The following is a 21245-nucleotide window of genomic DNA, read 5'->3' as shown; positions in this document are numbered from 1 at the left end:
TTAAGCTTCTTGTAGGCCAAACTTGACTGCTAAAATTCTTACACCTACTTTAACAGGACAGGTGATATCTGTATTTATGTCTACATCCATACCCTGATTGATATCATAGATTTTGAGGCTTAAATCCAGGCCTTCACACATGCTCGGCAGTCACTGTACTAATGAGCTATAGAACCAATCCTAGTATCTCCACTTAAAACAATCAGCACATAGAGGGTCACCCGGTTAGTGAGTGAGGATTCGAGGATAAGTCTGTCTGATGGTCAAAACCTCACGTTCAGAGTCTCAACACTCTGGTGACTTCATTTCTGCTGGGAAGATGAGCACAGAGAGGCGTTGAGCCATGCAGTTCGGCTGTGGCAGCAGCAGTGACGTGCCAGGAGGCATTTATGAGAGCTTAGGGGATGTTTTCTGTCAGCACTGTGGGACACAAGTCCTGCTGGGCTGACTCCTGCCTGCTTGAAGCTCCCTGGCTAGTTAAATCATCTCTTCACTGTAGTGCAGACCACGCCAAGATCCAGACAAGAGTACAAAGTGCTTGAAGGCACCGACAATGTCAGCTTGAGCTGATGTCACAAAATTTCATAGACTGTGATGTTTAAATGACAGAAATTGATCTCTCCAATCCTGGATCCTAGACACCCATGATCAGGGTGCCAGCCAGCTTGGTTGTGGTGAGGGGGACCCTTCCTGGTGTGTAGGTAGCCACCTTCTTCCTGTAGCCTCTCGCAGGAACAGAGAAACTCCAAGGTGTTGAGGGTCAAACCACGTGTTTGCACATGGCAAGCAAACACTGTATCTCTGAGTTTTCTTTATATGGCCAATGATCCCACTATTAAGGCTACATCGCGATGACCTAATTACTTTCCAATGCCACCACATTTAGTACTGTCGTTATATGAATGTTGAGGAGACACAGACATTTAGTCCATAGCTAGTACTGACTGTGGGTGGTTAGGAGTCAGGATCAGGGCCCTGGAAAGGCAAATAAATAAATAAATAAATAAATAAATAAGAAAAAAAGAAAAAAGAAAAAAAAAGAAAAGCACTGTCAGGGAACAGATTTAGGCACAGAAGATGACAGAAACAAAGAAAAACCAGCAAGGCCTCTTTGAGGACTGATAAGGGTTCCAGGTTTTTCATTTGCTCATTTGTTTTGAGACAGAACTTCATTGTCATCCTGGCTGGTCTGGAACTTGCTGTGTAGACCAGGCTAGCATCAAACTCACAAAGATATAGTTACCTCCTGAGTATCGTGAATAAGGGCTCCAAACTTGGTGGGGGTCTAGAACGTACTGATGAAGACAGTGATGATGTGAAGGGGAAAAAGAGTTTGTTGAGATCAAGTAAGGCTTAAGAGGTTAGAAAAAGATGATTGTGTATGTTGGGGACTTTGCAAAAAAAAAATGTCTAGTGTGTTCTTTGACTCTGATCCATTCTGTCCAGGCCTACGCGGTGCAGATTTGAACATGGCATTTTACACCCTCAAGGCTTCCTTTCCTTCACTCTGACAGTGGGGCCCAAGCATCAGAGCTTTGGGAAGATTTCTACAATGAAAATGCTGTGTCTAACTTTCAGTCCTCAGTTCTTCCTCTGTAAAATGGGGAGAAGTCCTGTCCAGTTTAACTGGGAAAGGGTGCTATGACTGTATTTGTGTGAGAGCCGATGGCCAGAATCCGGCTATCGAGTCTCTCCTGAGTGCTTTGTCCCCAACACCATTGTTTGTCTTTCTTTGCTTTGTCTGGAGACAGGGTCTTCTGTATCATAGACTGGTGAAGGGTATCCTTGAACTTCTGATCCTCCAGTCTTCACCCTGAGTGCTGGATTTCAGGAATACACCACCAGAGTAGGAACATGTGCTGGGATTGAACCTAGAGTTCTGTGTTAAGTAAGTGCTCTCAGCCTATGAGGCCACCTTCCAAGACTGGCACAGTATTTGATTTACAAGAGACATGCACTCATAAAAGAGGGCTGGGACTGTAATCATTGCGGTGGAGCACTTGCCTTGCACACATGAAGTCCTAGGTCCAAGCCCCAGTACTAGGAAGTGGGGCAGGACATAAGCAGGCTACAAAATTGGCTCAGCAAGTTAAGTGCTTGCCCTGTAAGCTTGCCAATCTGAGTTTGATCCCAGAACCCATGCAAAGGTGGATATAACTGACTCCCGAGAGTTGTTCTCTGATATACACATTGGTGTGGTGGTTTATTCCTGTAGTCTCATCACCTGGGAGCTGGAGAGAGGAGGATCAGGAGTTCAAGGCCATCTTAGACTCTGTAAGTGAATTCCAGGCCAGCCTTGGCCACACAGCAAGACCTTATTTCAAATAAGAGCTGGAATCCCTGTACTTGGGAGGCAGAGGCAGGTGGATTACTGAGTTAGAGGCAAGCCTGGTTTACATATCGAGTTCCAGGCTAGCCAAAACTACATAACGAAATCCTATGGAAAACAAAACAAAACAAAACAAATCAACAAACAAACCAAAAGACAACAGTTGGGCCTGGGTTCCGGCTGCGAGTTCTAGGCCAACATGGACTACAGGGTCCAAAGTTAAACATACTCTCAAAACAACAATAATAACAAAAGAAAGAAAGAAAAGGAAAGGAAAGGAAAAGAAAGGAAAACCAAAACAAAAACAAAAGCAAAAGGCGACTAAGACACAGCCTCACAAGATGTTCGGGCGCGCAGCTTCTTGTGCCCCGCCCCCGCGTCAATGTCCCCAATCAGGAGCGCACCTGTTCGTGACGTCGTCTTCCCGCGACGGAGCGGGGCGGAAGGCGCGGTTCCTCCTCTGAGCGGTGGCACTGAGGCTATGGGTAGCCAGGAGGTGCTGGGCCAGGCAGCCCGGCTGGCCTCCTCGAGTCTCCTGCTGCAGGTACTCTGCTGCGCCAACTTCAGCGCCTCGCGGGGAGGCTGTCCTGGTTTCCCGCGCTACCCGGTTCCCCGGGAGTCCACGGCGGCGGGGAGGGGCGCCGGGTTAGGAGTCGGAAGACCGCAGTCGGAGTCTTGGCGGAATGACTGCAAACTTGTCATTTTCTTTCTGAAGATTGCATTTCCATGTAGCCGTAGGACACCGTTTAATCCAATGGGGGAGACAGAGGCTACTTAGGTCCACTTATCTTACTTTAAGGGGTTCATTTCTTGTGTGTTCCATTCTTGGTTATCAAACACCTTTCAGCAACGCTGATCCGCACTATTTAGAGAGACTATATGGCATAGCTAAGACAGGGATCCGGGTTCAGGCAGTACTTGATGCGTGACTCAGGATAAATCACTTCAGCTCCGGAGTCTTAGCTACTTATTGACAGAATGAGAGTAATAGTATCTAATTCAGAAAGCAATTGGCAAGTATTACTTGGGATCATTTGAATAAACACACTTAGCACAGCACCTGTATCTTAGTGTGCACTTAATAAACTGCCTCTTCTGTGTGTCTTTGACAGACATTTTTGCCCCCTTTTTTTTTCCAGGTGACATTTGCCAGTTCATCAAAATCAGTGTTTCTCAACCAATGGGTTGTGAACCCTTTTGCAAACCGCTATCTTAAAAGAGTATTTACATTAGGATTCATAGCAGTAACAAGATTACAATTTTGAAGTAGCAATGAAAATAATTTTATGGTTGGGGGTCACTATAACATGAGGAACTATAACTAAAAGGTCGTTGCGTTAGGAAGGTTGAGAACCACTGATCCGAATAGTATATAGTCTTTCTGTCCGATTAGTCAGTTTTTCTAAGTCAAGTTCCTCATTTTTCCCAATGCCCTCATTCTCCAGCTTGTCAATCCAATTGCACAGAGGTCCAGAATCGCCCTTCACCATTATCTTAGGCACAAAGAGGTTAGGAGAGAGTACCTGGCTGAGTTAGACGGGTTAGAGGACTGCTTTTAAGATAAGAATTACTTGGCTTAGGTATGTGTGTGTGGTGGTCTTTAATCCTAGCACTCAGGAGGCAGGGCCAAGTGAAAAAAAAAAAAGAAGGAAAAAAAAGAAAAAAAACTAAAGTAAAAAAAAAATTGGTTGGCTTTTTTGAACATCAGTCTTTTGGGTTTTTTGTTTGTTTGTTTGTTTGTTTTTGAAACAGGGTCTCTCTGTGCCTCCCTGACAGTCCTGGAACTCACGGTGTAGACCAGGCTGGCCTTGAACTTGAAAATCTGTTCTGCCTCTGCTTTCTGAGTGCTGGGTTTATAGGTGTGAGCCACCACTCCTGCATTTTAATTTTTTTATTTTTTGAGAAAAGGTATTGTGTTGTAGTCCAGGCTGGTCTTGAATTCTCGATACTCTTGCTTCTCTTTACAAAGTGCTGGGATAACAGGCAGGCGCCACCATCCCAGTAGCGTCCTCATTGAGAACAGAAATACAGCCTCACAGGGCCGTTAGGAAGATTAGATAAAATCCTGTTATGTCCTGGCACATTACATGGTGCTTACCAATGTCAGCTACTTTTCTTAAGTGTAATAAGTTTGTGAACGGCAGTGTAGGGACGAAATGAGGTAAGCTACATAAATACAGATATAGGATAGAGAAAAGCGCTTTGCACACAGTGTGTGCTTAATGAGTGCTGGCCACTCTGTTTAACTCCATTTGTCTAGTTCTGTTTTCCTACTTCACAATGTATGTGACTTCAGTGTGTTATACATAGTGTTTATTTTTCCAGAGAAAAAGAAACAGATTATAGAAGACACACAGGAGTCGGAGTCAAATGACTTAACCGTAGAACTCACTTTTTTGCTGTTTGTTCTTAGGCAGACCTTTCTTTCTGAGTTTTGCTTGTGGCACATTTGCCTGGTTGTTGTTTGGTGTTGGGAGTTGAACCTAGAGCCCTACATGTTCTAAGCAAGTATTTTATCACCGAGCTATGTTCTCAGCTCTGGTTGGCTTTTGCTGTTGTCTTGCTTTAGACATGATCTATTTAGCCCTGACTGGATGAGAATTCTCTAGGTAGACCAGGCCTGGTCTCAAACTCAATAGGTTTGCCTGTTCTGCTTTGTGAATGCTGGGATTGAAGGTTTGTACCACCATGACTAGCCTGCTTGGTTGTTGTTGTTGTTTTTTTTTTTTTTTTTAAATATTTATTTATTTATTATGTATACAATATTCTGTCTGTGTGTATGCCTGCAGGCCAGAAGAGGGCACCAGACCCCATTACAGATGGTTGTGAGCCACCATGTGGTTGCTGGGAATTGAACTCAGGACCTTTGGAAGAGCAGGCAATGCTCTTAACCTCTGAGCCATCTCTCCAGCCCCCCTGCTTGGTTGTTTTTAAGGGTTAAATAATTAATAAATGTAAAAGCTTTTATAAATGTAAAGTCCTTTATGAAAGGAGGTTATATTGCTAATAAGGACCACTTGGTGGCCTTAAAACACAGGATCGCTCTAGGAACCTTTCTTAGGTTTATCAGGAGTTATTAGAACAAATCTTTATTCAGAACAATTAGAAGATACTGATATGACTTAAGACTTTAAGTGTCTTGGATAATAATAACTTTTTAAATGTACAATTTGTAATCAGCATATATGATTGTACAAAATGATGGACTTTATAATTGTAAATATGGATTTTTCGAAGTCATATAACATATTCTTTGATTGTTTTAGTTCAGTCCTTTATGCTTCCTTAAGTTATAATGCTGATACTTATGGTAGCTTTGCAGCAGCATTTTGTTATGTAATTTGTGGTCTTAATTCTGAGCTAGTGACCATATTATGTTTTTATTGCCTTTATACACTAAAAATGCTTTCATTTCCATAATCTTATTTTAGTCTGTAATCAACCTTATGAGATATTTAGCCTTGTTCGACAGAGGAAGTTGAGGCTTGTAAAAATTAGAAGATGATGCATTCATTTAAAACTAAGTGATGGGTTGAGACTCAGCAGAGTACTTTAATAAGACTACGAATTGGATCCCCACCACCAGCACTGAGTGCAGAATTTGGCATGTGTATATGAACCTACATGTCTCTAAGAGGCTTCAGAGCTTCTGTCAGAGAGGATCACCTATGACTGACCTCATAAACATGGTGATATTCTTGACACTGGTAACACTTTAGGAATGGCCTAGAGTGTTAATGGCCCAGACATTTTCAGACCATGGTAGTCCTCTAGTCTCCACTGATCGAATCTTCTGTGGGTAACCTTGAGCATGCTGAACACTGAAGTGATTTGTCATTTGTGACTGGGAGGAGAGCGCATGAGTGAGACTTGCATCCTATTCAGCAGCTCCATTTGGGAGCCCCATTTAATTGCAGGTTCTGGTTTTCCTATATCTCATGGGAAGGACTCTTTATTTAGATGGCTTTCTTCTTTCTTTCTCCTTCCTTTCTTCCTTCCTTCCTTCCTTCCTTCCTTCCTTCCTTCCTTCCTTCCTTCCTTCCTTCCTTTCTGGCTTTTCAGGACAGGATTTCTCTGTGTAACCTTGGCTGTCTGTCCTGGAACTTGCCCTGTAGACCAAGCTGGCCTCAAACTCAGAGATTCATTTGCCTCTGTCTCTCCAGTGCTGGGATTAACGGCAGGCACCACCACTGCCCTGCCTGGCTCTTGGGTGGTTTTCTTTAATGGAAAGATTTGAAAGTCTTAGGATGTGTCTGTGTTAAATGACAATAACTAGATGCTATTTTCCCATTCCCATTTCATGTTATTACTACAATTGTTATTTAAAAGATGCATCAACTCCTTTCTGGAAAGGGGTAAGTATTCAATAAACATAGTATTTTCTGTGTAACTAAGAAAATCAATTTTAAAGAGATTAAATATCCTTGGAATCTCTAGATATTGCCGGGCAGAAAAGAAGAAATTATATCCCAGATTCTTGGTGAACCTACCATACTCTGCAGCCTCTTGCTTCAGTGTGTTCAGTTTCTAAATAGGATTTGGGCATGTCTGGTCTTTTGACATTGTCATCCAGAAATGTGTTGGGTGTCCTCCATAACTATCTGGGATGCAAGTGGCCCACTGGCTGTAGGCTGGATGTGTCTGGAGATTTAGCTAGGGCCCTGGAGAAATGTGAACCACTATTGCAGTTCTCGCTCTGTCTCCTTGACTTTGAGCCTGAAGACTGAGTCTGCCCAGCCTCTCTTATCTCCTTAGTAAATAAGGGAGACTCCCACATTCCTTCCTGGGTTCTTTGCTCCCTGCTCAGCATGGCAAGAGCCTCTAAGGAATTACAGTTTACAGAAACCAAATGAGGTAAGGATCGTAGAGATGAGTCTCCATAGCAGAGCTGCCTGTGATGTCACATCGCATTGGGAAGGACAGCTTCACAGTCCTCCTTTCAGTGAAGTCAATACTCTAAACATAACTCATCTGTATTTTCTTACAGGTATTGTTTCGATTAATCACCTTTGTCTTGAATGCATTTATCCTTCGCTTCCTGTCTAAGGAGATCGTGGGCATAGTGAATGTCAGGTAAGAGGAAGGCACCCTGGCGCTGTCCGCAACTCTCGTCACGAGTCACAGTTTTTTTCAGACTGTACCCATGTGCCACCCTCAGAATTTAGAACCATACCTTTCCCAGTAGCCCTGTGCTTTAGCAGTGGGCTGAAGAGAAGTGCAGGGTCGGGGGGGGGGGGGAGGGGGGGGGGATGAGCGGGTCCTGCTGTGTTTAATGGACCCATGCAGGGTTTTCCATTAGCAACCTCCAAATGCACATTTCTCCCACAGCTCTTCCGGTTTCTCTGCTCTTAGAAGCCAGGAGAGAGTGGGAGTAATTCTTTGCAAACCTTGTCTCAGGTATAATCCAGTGTTCTTGTCCTGCTGACACAATGCAGGAAGCAAGAGTTCTGTAGTTCGTGAGGATGTGCTTCATAATTGCAGGGCTGGAACAGCCAGCCCCCTACACTTCCGCCTCAGTGCTTTTAGAGTTGAGATAGGGTAGCTAGGATCAGAGCCTGAATCCTTGCGATTGGTTCTGTGGAAAGCGAACATGTTCTGTCTTAGACCCAGCTTGTTTCTTCTCTGCTCAAGGACACCCACACTTATTTTGTCTTCACAAGTGACACAAAGACAAATGAAATGATGTCCTTGGAATCGCTCAGCTTCTCGGGTGTTTCTTCATCTCCTGATAAACAAGACAACAAACAGTATGTTCCATACAGAATTTTCCTGGTATTTACCAACCAAATGCTTACAACATTTTTCAAAGAGCCTAATGGCAGTTCCCAAGCTTAGCTTTGTACTAGGTGGGGTTCATAGAGTCCCGAGGCTGAGCTGAAGCAGAGAGGAGTCGTTGAGATATGCATTTGAAAAGCAGAAAGGAAGAGGGATCAGAGGTTTCTCCTGTGTATTCTCCTCCAGATTGTCAGGTGCCTGCCCTGACATCTTCACTATTTAAGGTGTGGCTTTGGCTCTTCATCTGCAATGTGGGTGGGCTAATGGGGAGCAGGATGCACTTGATAGCTGCTTTTCTCTGGGTACAGGAAGACTGACCCAGGTGCTGGCCACCTGCAAGGAACTCAGGCAAATCCTACTGAGTGGAATTGCAGCAGCATCTAATGGCTGCTTGCATTGCTGTTTGCCCTAAAACTCTCTGGCTAGCACCTCCGTGTGATGGAACCTCTGCTTCTTTCGCAGAGCTCCAGTGTCACCAGGAGGTCCCCTTGCTATGTGGGCTGATAAACTTGTCTTTCCTTCCTATGGCCAGGACCACACCTCTGCCCACAGCCGTAGGCTGTAGGCTCTCAGGTCACTGCAGCACTTTCTGTCTCAGATGTAGCTGTAGGCACACACAGTCAGGTGTACCTTGTGTGGCTCCTAACGCTGGTTGCCATGTGGATCAGACTGGTGGGGTCTTGTAAGAGACTTTGTGCTCTATATCCCCATCTGGTGTGGGGCTTTGGGAGTTTGTCTGTCTTTTCTGAGGTGCTCTGAACATGCTAGGCAAGTGCTGTACCATTGAGCCACATCCCTAGTCTCCTTTTTACTTTTTATTTTGAGATAGGGTCTCACTAAGTTGTTCAGGCTGGCCTTGAACTCATTCTGTAGCCCAGCAGGCCTTGAACTTGTCTTCCTGTCTCAGCCTCCCATATAGTTGGAATCACAAGTTTGGGTCACTGGGCTCACCATTGGTTTGTGACCAATGTCTTTTTTTGTCTCACTTACTAGAAAAATCTCAGAGTCTTTCAATAAAAAATTAAAAACTAGCCTGGAGGCCTTACCAATTTCTACATTTGCTTTGTAGACTAACCCTTCTTTACTCAACGACCGTCTTCCTGGCCAGGGAGGCCTTCCGAAGAGCCTGTCTGAGTGGCGGTGCTCAGCGCGATTGGAGTCAGACCCTCAACCTCCTGTGGCTAACGTGAGTTGTGCTTTAGAAATGACGAGTTTTAAGAACACACATGCCGAGAGTGCCTAGTGAAATGACAGAGCCTGCCCACATCTAACTGTCTCCAGACTGGGTTTCGGGCACTAACTGTAGCAGCAGGAAGGGAGTCTGGTTGGAGATACTGCTTACTTGGTCTCCTCTCCGGTAGGGTTCCTGTCTTCCTGCTCCACTTTTTTTATTCCTAATCTTTTTGCCCTGTGGTTTCTTTTGAGCTTTTAGCAACTACTTTTTTAGTATTAAAAAGTCTGGTAAGGCTTCTTTACACCTTTCTTCCATTCTTTAGAATGTTCTTATAGACCAAGTATGTCAGCTGAAAATTAAAATGGTTTCTTTAGTTAGATCCCCGCCAGGAGGCTGGTGGTGGAGGTGTTTCCCAATGCCACTCTTGCATAACTGTTGCCTCACAGAAGTGCCTGTCAGAAGGGCTGGCAAGTGTCATTTGATTGGCAAGATGACTGTCAACTGTGTGCCCTGTGATACACACATGAAATCAGTGCCATGCTGGGGATTATTGGTTATTTGGGGTGCAAGATGTATAATGTCTGTTGCCATTTTAAGTATAGGCAACAAACAGGCTTTTCTGAAAACTTTTCTCCTTCACATAGTGTAGTGGGGAGCTGCAGGCAGGCCTGTTTTTCATCCCGCCCAGCTCCCGGCCGCCTGGCTAGCTTATGCCCCGAAATAACAACACACAATCTGTCTTCATTTAAACACTGCCTGGCCCATTAGTTTCAGCCTCTTATTAACTAATTCTCACATCTTGCTTTAACCCATATTTAGTAATCTGTGTAGCACCACAAGGGGTGGCTTATCAGGAGAGATCTTAACCTGTGTCCATCTCAGAGAGGAGAGACATGGCGACTGTCTGAGCCATCTGCCTCACTTCCTTCTTCCTGTTCTGTCTACTCCACCCACCTAAGGGCTGGCCTATCAAATGGGCCAAGGCAGTTTCTTTATTAACCAATGAAATCAACGCAAACAGAAGACTCTCCCACATCAACATAGTCTAAACCAGTGGGTATGCTGTAGGCTTGGGCGTTAGATCATGATTGGGTCCTGTGTTCTTGGCCAAATCACCGGTCCCTTTCAGCCTCAGTTTCCTTCCAAATGGGGATAATGACTGAGGATCACTGTGGTGTGCCAGTGAGATGAAGGGTTCAGTCATAGTGCCAGGCATGTCGGTGATGTCTGTACTCCCCGCTAACAGCTTCTTGTTGTGGAGATTGTTTTTATGATGATGGTTGCTTTCATTCAATGTTATTATTTTAATGTGTTTTTATACTTAAGACAAAACTTTGTGTATTAAAAAAACATCTTTTCTATTCTTGTAGTGTCCCCCTGGGTGTATTTTGGTCCTTACTCCTGGGCTGGGTCTGGTTGCAGTTGCTTGAAGTGCCCGATCCAGATGTGGTGCCCCACTACGGAGCTGGAGTGGTGCTCTTTGGTCTCTCAGCAGTGCTGGAGCTTCTGGGAGAGCCTTTCTGGGTCTTGGCACAAGCACACATGTTTGTTAAGCTCAAGGTCAGTGACCCTCTTGTGAACAGGAAATGTGGACAGTAAGAGAAAGTGTGGGTTTTTAGTCATTATTGACTATTTGTTTTTGAGACAGGGTCTTACTATGTTGTAGTGAGGAGGCAGCAGGCAGCTTCCCGCCGCCTGGCTCTCGGCCGCCTGGCTAGCTTATGCCCCGAAATAACAACACACCAATTGTATTCTTTTAAACACTGCCTGGCCCATTAGTTTCTAGCCTCCTTACTGGCTAACTCTCACATTTTGATTAACCCATTTCTAATAATCTGTGTAGCACCACGAGGTGGTATCTTTCCGGGAAGGATTCAGCATGTCTGACCTGGTGGCTGGCTTCATGGCGATTGTCCCAGAGAGGAGAGGCATGGCGATTGCCCGAGGCATCTGCCTTACTCCCAGCATCCTGTTCTGTCTACTCCACCCACCTAAATCCTGCCCTATCAAAAAGCCAAGGCAGTTTCTTTATTAACCAATGAGAGTCCTCTATCACTATGTAGCCCTGACTGGCCTGGAATTGACAGAGATCCACCTGCCTGTGCCTTCCAAGTGCTGGGATTAAAGGTGTGTGCCACCATGTCTGGAAGTGCAGTCTATTTATTTTTTACTTAATTTTATGTGTATGGGTGTTTTGCTTACCTTTGTGTCTGTACACTAGCTTGGTGCCTGGTTCTTCTGGAGGCCAGAAGAGGGGATTAGATCTGGAACTGGAATTACAGACAGTTGCAAGCCACTATATGTGTCCAGGGGACTGGACCCAGGTCCTTTGGAAGAGAAGTTAGTGCATTTAACTTCTGAGACATCTCTCCAGCCTCCAGATGTGTGGTATTTTTAAAAAACTTTTTATAGGAGAGAATGATTTTTCTAGATTTGAGAGTAGAGGACTAATTGGAAAAGGGTAGCATGATAGATTTATTATTTTGAATTTATCAGATGGGCTGTGCTAGAGTTTGTTCCTGACTATTGAGTGATGATGGTGAACACAAACGATCCCAGTACTCCAGAGACTGAAGCAGGAGGATGGTGTGTTCAAGGCTCGTCTGCGCTACACTGCAGGATTGTATCTCAAAGACAAGGGGGTGGTAGGGAGATGGTTCAGTCAGCGAAGTGCTTGCTCTTCAAGACATGAAGACCTGAGTTACTATCCCTGGACCCATATTATAAACCATGCCTGTAATCCCAGCACTGTGGGGCAGAGACAGGAGGATCTTGAGTCCTGCTGGCCAGCCAGCCTAGCCAATCACTGAGCTCCAGGTCCAACGAGAGACCCTGTCTCAAAACATATAAGGTGGAGGGCCACAGAGGGAGACACCTGACCTTGATCACTGGCCCCTATGTGCCGTGCCCACGCCTGTGTACCTGCTATACGTACATATACATGTATGGACGCATTGGTCATACACACACATAGCAAGGGGGATTACCTCTCTATAGTATAAATGAAAAGTAGATTTTGTAATAAGGAAGATGATAGTTAGAATTAAAATTCAGCTCTATAAGATATTTCAGATTTTTTTAGTGATCTTGTTAAGTTGTATGCTAATATTGATGTTTCGTTTCCTCTTTTAAAAGACATTATTTAACGAATAGTAGCATATATGTGTATTATATCTTAATGCATAGCATACTAAAGATGAGTGAACTGCTCATCTATCCCAAGAAATACAGCATTACTGTGGATGCCCCACCCTCTCTACCAGGATAACCACCATGCTGAGTTTTGTGTGTGTGACGACTTTTTATATTTCCTCTCTGTGTGCAGGTCCTTGCTGAGAGCATGGCCGTCATCTTCCGGAGTGTCCTGACGGCTTTCCTTGTGCTGTGGTTGCCTCACTGGGGTCTGTACATTTTTTCTCTGGCGCAGGTGAGGCTCATGCTTTACTCCACATTGTCCACATCTGTTTTCCTGCCTTGTTCCCACTAGCACGTGTTTATCTTCACAGTATTCGTGCTTGTGGGAATAGTTGGAAACTCCAGAATTGTGGCTTGCCACCGCCCCTCCAGCTGCTGTACCCGTCCTGTTTCACACAGTGGCACTAGGGTCCCTAGGGACCTGGGGAAGGTCATCCTTTCCAGTTGTCCAGCATCAAAAACTCCTTTTAGACATTCTGTGGGCAGGCCCATATCAAACTGGTCTGTGATTGTCTCATAGTCTAATGGAGGAGTGGGGGGGGGGAACAAGAGGGTGGGGTAGGAATCAAATTGTATGTGTATTATTTTCCTAGAATTTCCATCAGCTGTTGGCAGAATAGGAGGAAACTTAGACTGAAATCTCGCATAATGCAAACTGAATGACTCAAGTCCAAGCAAGTCCATTTTCAGGTTTAGCAATTTTCGCCCATCTTGTATTTTAGCTGTGGTCTGTAGTTCCAGCTCTAACAGAGATTGTGCTGGACTGAAAGTACTGTTTGTAAAAATGAAGCCTAAAGCTGGTCATGGGGCTCACACCTTCAATCCCAGCACTCAAGAGGTGGGACAGGCTCATGTCTACAAGCTCAGTGCCTGCTAGAGTTCAAAACTACACAGAGAGACCTTGTCTCAAAGGCCTAAATAAATAAACAAGATGAAAGTAACCAAAATGAAGCCTAAGATCAGATATTTAGCTGGTATCAAAAGATGTGTGAAGTGGTTTGCAGGGTTTGTTTGTTTGTTTTTGTTTTTATTTTGAAGACAGGGTCTTGCTGTCTTGCTGCGTAACCTTGCACTCACAATTTTCCTGGCTTCATTTTGTAGGTTTCCCTTGTTTTGGTTTTGTTTGTGGTTTTCGTTTTGGAGACAGTTTCACACTGTGGTCCAGCCTGACCTTGAACTTACGGCAGTGCTCCTAAGTGAGCTTCGAAACTCCTGAGATTAGAGACATGAACTTCCATGCCTGGATTTCTAGTTTGTAGTTTTTATTAATGTTTAAGAAGGCAAATGATTTAGTAATGATTTATTTGACATTCTTTCCTATGTCCTCTAAAAACTACAGATTTTTTATGGAACACAAACTAATTAGATTTAAAATTAATTAAGAATGAAAATTGCCTACAAAGCCAATTTGAAAAGAGATACATAGTTTTGAGAGATTATCTGTGGTTATTTTTCCCTTGTCTTATTGGACCTAGACCCGTAGTTCTCGTCATTATCCTTGTTTTTATGCATTCTCTCTGGTAGGATAGAAGGCTTCAGGAACACCCAGTGTGATCTGCTCTTACTGTGGGAAAGGCACTTGGCACTACGTGTTTCTAATGCACAGCTCCTACCCATGGTAGGGTCTTAGTTCAGCAAAGGAAACGGAAGGCATTTGTTTCCATACAGTGAGACACAGGACAGTCACTGACAGATGTGTAACAGATGCAGTGACACTGCAGAGCAGCACGTGAGCCTTGCTCGGGCACTGAGAGTCCCCTTGTCAAACCTGCCTCCCAGGTCTTCCTTGAACTGCCCATGAAACTCCCCTCAGAGTAAATAAGGAATACCTATACCTGACAAAGAGGATAAGCCACTCAGATAAAAACTGGGCAAAGAACTTGAACAGACATTTTCCTAAAGAATATATAAAATAAATGGACAATAAGCACATGGAAAAATATTTAGGATCAATAATTATTAGGGAAATGCAAGTCAAAACCATAGCGAGGGCCTGTCCTGACCTTTAAATCCAGCACTGGGCAGGCAGAGGCAGGCACTTCTGGGAGTTCAAGGCCAACCTGGTCTACCTTGTGAGTTTCATGACAACCTGGGCTACACAGAAAAAATCTGACTAAAACTGAATAAACAAATATATGATTTTTACTCTTTTGGCTTTTTGAGGGACCCACCATCTAGCTCCCAGGTAAATCACACATGGAGACTTATTCTCATGTATAATTCCTCAGCTTTAGCTTGGTTTGTTCCTTGCCAGGTTTTCTTAAATTATCCTGACTACCTTTTATCTCTGAGCTTTTATCTTTCTCTATTTCTGTACACCTTTCCTTGCTTCTTTCTCCGTGGCTTGCTGTGTAGGTGGGTGGTTGGCCCCTGATGGCCTCCTCTCCTTGTTCTCTTGCTGCTCGTTCTCGCTGCTCTTAGATTTCTCCTTCTATTTACTCTCTGCCTGCCAGTCCCGCCTATCCTTGCTCCTGCCTCGCTATTGGCCATTCAGCTCTTCATCAGGACCATCAGGTGTTTTAGACAGGCAAAGAATCACAGCTTCACAGTTAATCAAATGCAGCATAAACAAAAGCAACACACTGGAAAATAATATTCTACAGTAAACACACTTTTATTACTTCTTCCTTGCTAGGGCGGGTATTGTTTTTATTAGGTATAGATTAACAACTGTAGACAAGGTTGTGGAGAAGTTGAAACTAGTTCATCTCTGGTCTACACATAAAAAATACAGCTGCCATGAACAGCAGTATGACAGTGCCTCTAAGAATTAAACAGCTATCATATGACCCAGCATTTCCACTCTCAAGTATGCACACCAAAGAGAATGTCCATAACACTGTTCATAGTGACCAAAAGATAGACACACCCAAATGCCCATTAGCCACTGAATTTGATGTGTCCATGTAATGGAATGTTATTCAGTTCTAAGAAGTTCCTTGCATGATGGCTTATATGAATCAAAGCACTCTGGAGACAGAGGCAGGAGGAGCCATATAAATTTGGGGTCAGCCTGGTCTTCAGAGTCCCAGGACAGCCAGAGGTCAGTGGTAAGAACAGACAGCTACTGACAGATTCTACGATGGAGGTAAACCTTGAAAACATACTAAGTGAAAGAAGTAGTCGGCCAATTATATGATGCCCTTGATGTTTCATGTCCAGGATAGGCAGGTCCACAGACACAGCAAATTAGCAGTTGCCAAGTGATGGGGAATGAGCAGTAATTGCTTAAAGGGTCCGTAGTTTGTTTTGAGGTGATGAAAATATTAAGGAATTAGATAGTGGTGATACATTGATGGTTTTACAGCAATATAAGTATACTACAAGCCGCTGAATCCTGTAGTTAAAACGGTAACTTTTATCATGTGACTTTGTCCTTATGGAAACAGTAGGGAGGGTCCTGTGGCTGTGGTACCCTGCCTTCAGTTTGCCACTGTTCCCCAAAACTCCGCTCAGCAGAAAATCGACATGGCTGCTATTTCTCCCAACCACACTGCTTGTCTTTTAAGGGCCTGAGGCCTGAAGGCTGGTGGACAGGCCTTATGCATGGCTGAGAGTAGAGCGCACAGGAGGCAGCCTACCAACCACGGCTCCTCTTTTTCCCTGCCACATGGCTTTTGACAGGTGCTTCCTTGGTGTAGGCAAGTAGAAAGAGGGGGTTGGTGGCCCCAGTTCTTGAGCTAGGGTGCACTGCCATTCTTAGAAAGGAAGGAGGGCAGAAGGGAGCCTGTGCAAGGGGCCCTTTTGGATACTCATTTTCAACCTGCAAACAAAAGCTGGATGGCCCACTTCTGACCAGAATTGATTCTTTTGTCCCAGATGGGCGGAGTGTGAGGGGGACCTTCTTACGACCCCACCTTTTCCTCCTGCAGCTTGAATCAGCTGTCACCCTGCCAGAGGAGTGAGCCAGTAGCCCAATTCCATTGTAATCATAAATAGCACAGGTTCCACGGTTTATGGAAAAGCCAGTCCTAAATGATGGCATATTCTTGGCTGTCAGCCCGGTGGGGGCACCTGGAGCCGCAGTTTGCTGGGTGGGTACCTGACATTGCTGGATCTGAGCTGGTGGCATCTGCCACGGTGCTTCAGTTCTCTAGCAAGTGAAGTGCTTGGAGCCTGTGCATGAAGGCGCTGCAGCGGAGCTGGCCTGAGTTCAGTGCTGTGCTGCTCTTTGGAAAGTTAATCACGAGTTCTATTTACCTTGAAGAGGATATTTATAGTCCTGTTGTAATTATGCCTGTAGAAAAACAATTTCATTTCAACCCTTTATTTTCTTGTTTCAGCTTTTGTATACTGCTGTTCTGGTGCTCTGCTATGTGATTTATTTAATAAAATTACTGCATTCCCCAGAATCAACCAAGCAACTAACTCTTCCTGTCTCCAGAATATCACAACTGTTGCCCACTATTACAAGAAGCAGAGTGAGTAATGCATTTTTATCTCTTATCATTTAATTCACAGATGATGGTTGGCCTTGAATTAAAGAAACTGCACTGCCTTATTATAATAGGAAGATAATTTTGCAGGTTGTATTTATTGAGTGAGTCCTTGCCACATACCAGGTGAGGATTTCCAAATCTTAGCACTGGTGATTTTGGGGCAGGATGCTCTTTGGTGTAAGGACTGTGGTTTGCACTGCAGAATGTTGAACATCCCTGGCCTCTCGGTGGCTCTCACACTTCCGCCCACCAATATCGCACTTAGCAGTGTCTCCCCAGAGACGGACCTGCTCCTGGGAGAGGAAAAGCTGTGCTAGGCCCTATAAGTGCCTCATGTTCTCAGCCAGTGGGCGTACCTACTCTGAAGGCCGGCATTGTGACTCTGTATTTCAGGGACTGAGCACATTAAGTACCTGCCGGAGATGAGGGTAGAGTGAAGTTAGGAGCCTGCAGGGGATCAAGTTACCGGTGTTCCACTTTCATCTGTGCCTTTTCCTATAGTCTGTGTTGACCTCTGGCAGAGGCAGTCCAAAATATGAGAATGCGGGAATAACCCCCAGTGGTTATTTTGTTTGTTTGTTTCTTTCTTTCTTTTTGGACCCTTTTGAGACAAAGTTTTACTTTTTATCCCATACCAGCCTCTCACTTGCAATCCTGCTGCCTCAGCCTTCGGAGTGCTGGTGTGAAAGATAGGAAAGACGCCATGTCTAGCTGGTGGTCACTTTTGTCTTGTTTTGTTTTTAATCTTGGCATGAGGCCAGCATTTCACATGACTGTTTCCCCATTAGACCAAATGAGAGAATTGGGTGCTGGCATGTGGGGATGAAGCATAGCCTTGTTCCACTCAGCTCTTTCACTCTCGGGCTGTTTGCCGTGTATTTTCCAGCTCCACTGGGTCAGTGCTTCTGGCTGGCCTGGAGCCAAAGAATCTTGTGGGACAGTACACCACAGCCTTTCCTCAGACCCACTCGCTCCTGGTTGAGCACGTGCCTTTTTCTCGGCTCCTGTTTGCTTGTTCGCTTTTAGTAGAAGGGTATCCACTGGACTTCTCTCTTGCCATTACGTGAAGAGGTAGCCAAACACATGTAAATAGTCTCAGGGTTTATGGAGTCCCGTTGTACAGCTCTTTAAGAAGGACCAGAGTCTGTGTCAGAGCCAGGTGTGTTCTCAGGTGTTAACAAGGAGCGCCATACTCATCAGCTGCTCCTAGCAAACCTGAGTCAGGGACAGTTGGCGACCATTGCGTCTCCTCCTCTGTGGGTGTAGATCGTTAGGACTGCAGGTTCGAAGAGCCCCTCTGCTACCCTGTTCTCCAGTGCCCACTGCCATCTAACTAGCTTTTCATACTGGACCAGCTCTGCTCTCTAGGATGTTTTGGAAAGGGGCAATTGAATTGTTAATAGTTTCTTTACATGCCAAATAAGGGTAATGATGGCACATCCCTTATAAGGTCTTGAGAGTCTAATGAGATGGGACATGTACAGGCTGAACGCTGGCGTGGCACAAGTGGGTGTCACCATCTTCACATGGCTGTGCTGGAGCAAGGCTCTGACGGCAATGACATGAGAACATCACAGTTTAACAAGCAGTCCACACTGAAAGTACCTGCACTTGTAGTGCTGGGACAGATGCCCCAATCCCCATGCTTGGTGCGACTCAGAACACAGGCATACAGGAAGAGACATTTCTAGGTCTCAGAGAGCTTCCTGTGGGTCTGGAAGGCATCGGGGATAGATCTGAAGCCTACAGACTCTGATTTTGTTTTGTTTTGTTTGAGAGGAGACTTGGTTCTTTTGCCTGGGCTAGGGTTGAACTCTTAGGCTCAATCTTCTTGTCTCCTCTTCACCAATAATTGGGACTATAGACTGCCGCCACACCTGACCAGAGTCGTTATATTTAAAATTGGCTTATCTGACTCATGAGGCTCATCTGAAGACTTCAGGAGCTCCACAAAGTCATTCGAACTTTGAAAAGAGCCATTTAAGGATGGACCTGATAACACATGACAGCCACACAAGGAGCTGAGATAGAAGGATCAAGAGTTCAAGGACTGCCTGGGCTGTATAGTGAGTTCCAGGCTGCATGGGCAGCTTAGTGAGACCCTGTCTCAAAACTGAAAAAAAAGAGGAAAAAGTCTAAGATTATAGCCTAATGTTTGTAAGGTCCTGGTTCAATTCTAAGTAGTGCCAGAAGCGATGCAGGGGGAGATAGAGAGCTTCAGGGAGGGAGGAAAAAGCAGTCTAGTACAGGAACCGCTCTTGCCAGCACTAACGTGGGTTTTTGTGTTACATCTTCACAAGGTCCTATGAGGTAAATGTTGTCTCCATTTACAGATGGGAGAGCTGAAGGTCAGAGGAGTTAAGTGACTGTAACCCCAAACCATGAAGCTTGATTTGAATCCACTTCCTTGAGATTGCTTTCTGTGGACTGGCTCTGATCTATGTGGTTGGTTAACTAGTCTTCCAAAAGAATCGGGCTTTTTTTATCAGGTAGTTTTTATTTACTTAAATATTGAGAAGTTCCAGGTAGAAAAATTACTCAGGCTTATTATTTTTAATGGGGTAAAGATAAGAGTTTAAGCCAGATGTAGTGGTGTATTCTTTTAATTCCAACATTTAAGAGGCAGGTGGGTCTCTGTAAATTCAAGGCCAGCCTGGTCTGCATAGTGAGTCCCTGCCTCAAAAACAACAAAACAAACGTCAAGAAGAGAATAGTCTGTGTGTGCTCAGCTCTCCCGTGAGCAGTAGCCTGTCTGTCTCCCTGGAGTGGCAGTCTGCCCCAGGCTCCTGTGCAAAACCACTCAAAACCTCAGGGAGAACAAAAGCATTGTTTAACCTGCGCTGTGCCCATCACTGGTCTGGGATTCAGAGTATGGACATTCTTGTCATGAAATGTGAACAATTTGTAGGGAATGGCAGGTAGCCAGGGCTGATAGGGAGCTGGGAAAGGGTGAGCCAGGTCAGTAAAGTACTGTATGTGTGTGCAAATTTGTTGAAGAACAAATTTTATTTTAAAAAATTAAAAATAGCCAATCTTGCCGGGTGGCGGTGGCGCACGCCTTTAATCCCAGCACTCGGGAGGCAGAGGCAGGCGGATCTCTGTGAGTTCGAGGCCAGCCTGGTCTACAAGAGCTAGTTCCAGGACAGGCTCCAAAGCCACAGAGAAACCCTGTCTCGAAAAACCAAAAAAAAAAAAAAAAAAAAAAAAAAAAAAAAAAATAACCAATCTTTTTCTACTCTAAAACAAAACAAAACCTTCTTTAAACTCCACTGGCTCCCAAATTAAGCTCAAACCAGGGTTACCACTTCTTGGTGCTCGCCCCATGCCATGCTCACCTCCCTTCATAATCTCTAGCCACCCTTTATTCTGCCACTCCCGATCTGGCCCACTCGAGGAGCCCAGTCACCCCATAGTCTGAAGCATCTCTTTAGTTCTCCCACGGTTCTGAATATCACCACACACATGCACGGCTCGCTTCTGTCCTCCCCTGTTAAGCTCTCTCTCAAGGCAGCTTCCTCCAGGAAGCTTTCCTGAACGCAGATAGGATTCTCAGCCGTCCCAAGCTTCTGTTCTGATGACACTAGATGCACACAGTCCTGTGCATGTGATGACGCAGCACAGCGTGGCTGGCTGAGTCTGCACTGGGTATTCCATCACATGCTTGCTGTGGTGACTCCACAGCTTTTTGTTGTATTTTGTGACCTACTGAGTTCAGCAAGGGCCTTCTGTGTGGCCGGAGCTAGGTGGGCTCAGCAGTAGGTATACAAGTGAAGACAATGGTTGGTCTTCTCTCAGGATTGTTTTTTTGTTTTTGTTTGTTTGTTTGTTTTTGAAACACGATCTAATGTAACCCAGGCTAGCTTCTAACCATGTAGCTGAGGGATACCCTTAAACTTGTAGTTTTTGTCCCTACTTCCTGAGTGCTGGGCTACTATACCCATCTGAAAGGTTTTTAGTTGTGCTGGGTGGCTTTATAGTGTTTGACTTTTCTCTCATTCAGCCCCTAAGATCTCCGTGAAACAGGACTTCTCTCTCTTTGTCTCTCTCTCTCTCTTTGAGACAGGGTCTCACTATATATAGCCTTAAGCTCTTAGTCCCTTGTGCCTCAGAGTTTGAGTGCCTAACTAATCTTCCTGTAAGATAGAGCTTATCTCATTTTGCAGACGACAAAAGCAAGCCTTAGCAAAGTTAGCTGTCTTGCCCATGGTCTTTGGGCTAAGTCAAGAAGCAGTTTAAACTAGGCTCTAAGCTTAGTACAGAGCCTGAACCTACAGGAAAAGGATGGGCTAGACCAGAAGTTTAAGTGAAAAGTCTGGCTGGGAGGAAGTGATGA

The 21245-nt window shown here is 44.8% G+C and overlaps 1 protein-coding gene across 4 annotated transcripts in view; it reads left to right on the top strand.

Moving 5' to 3' along the window:
• Positions 1-2760: 2760 nt before the first annotated feature.
• The window catches only part of Rft1 (RFT1 homolog), a 42980-nt gene continuing 24495 nt past the window's right edge, over positions 2761-21245 (top strand). For 3 of the 4 annotated variants that reach the window (XM_038350148.1, XM_038350151.1, XM_038350150.1), the window contains exons 1-6: positions 2761-2873; positions 7317-7402; positions 9174-9290; positions 10649-10838; positions 12604-12705; positions 16757-16894. In XM_038350148.1, the coding sequence (XP_038206076.1) occupies positions 2811-2873; positions 7317-7402; positions 9174-9290; positions 10649-10838; positions 12604-12705; positions 16757-16894 (696 nt within the window). In that variant the 5' untranslated portion in view covers positions 2761-2810. Of the gene's footprint in view, positions 2874-7316; positions 7403-7960; positions 8077-9173; positions 9291-10648; positions 10839-12603; positions 12706-16756; positions 16895-21245 lie in introns of all 4 variants that reach the window. The other variant, XM_038350149.1, reaches the window with a different exon arrangement.

This window comes from Arvicola amphibius, chromosome 12 (assembly GCF_903992535.2).
Source record: "Arvicola amphibius chromosome 12, mArvAmp1.2, whole genome shotgun sequence".
NCBI classification, from domain to species: domain Eukaryota; kingdom Metazoa; phylum Chordata; class Mammalia; order Rodentia; family Cricetidae; genus Arvicola; species Arvicola amphibius.
Note: the sequence above shows the minus strand (reverse complement) of the source record. Positions and strands in the feature narration are given on the sequence as shown.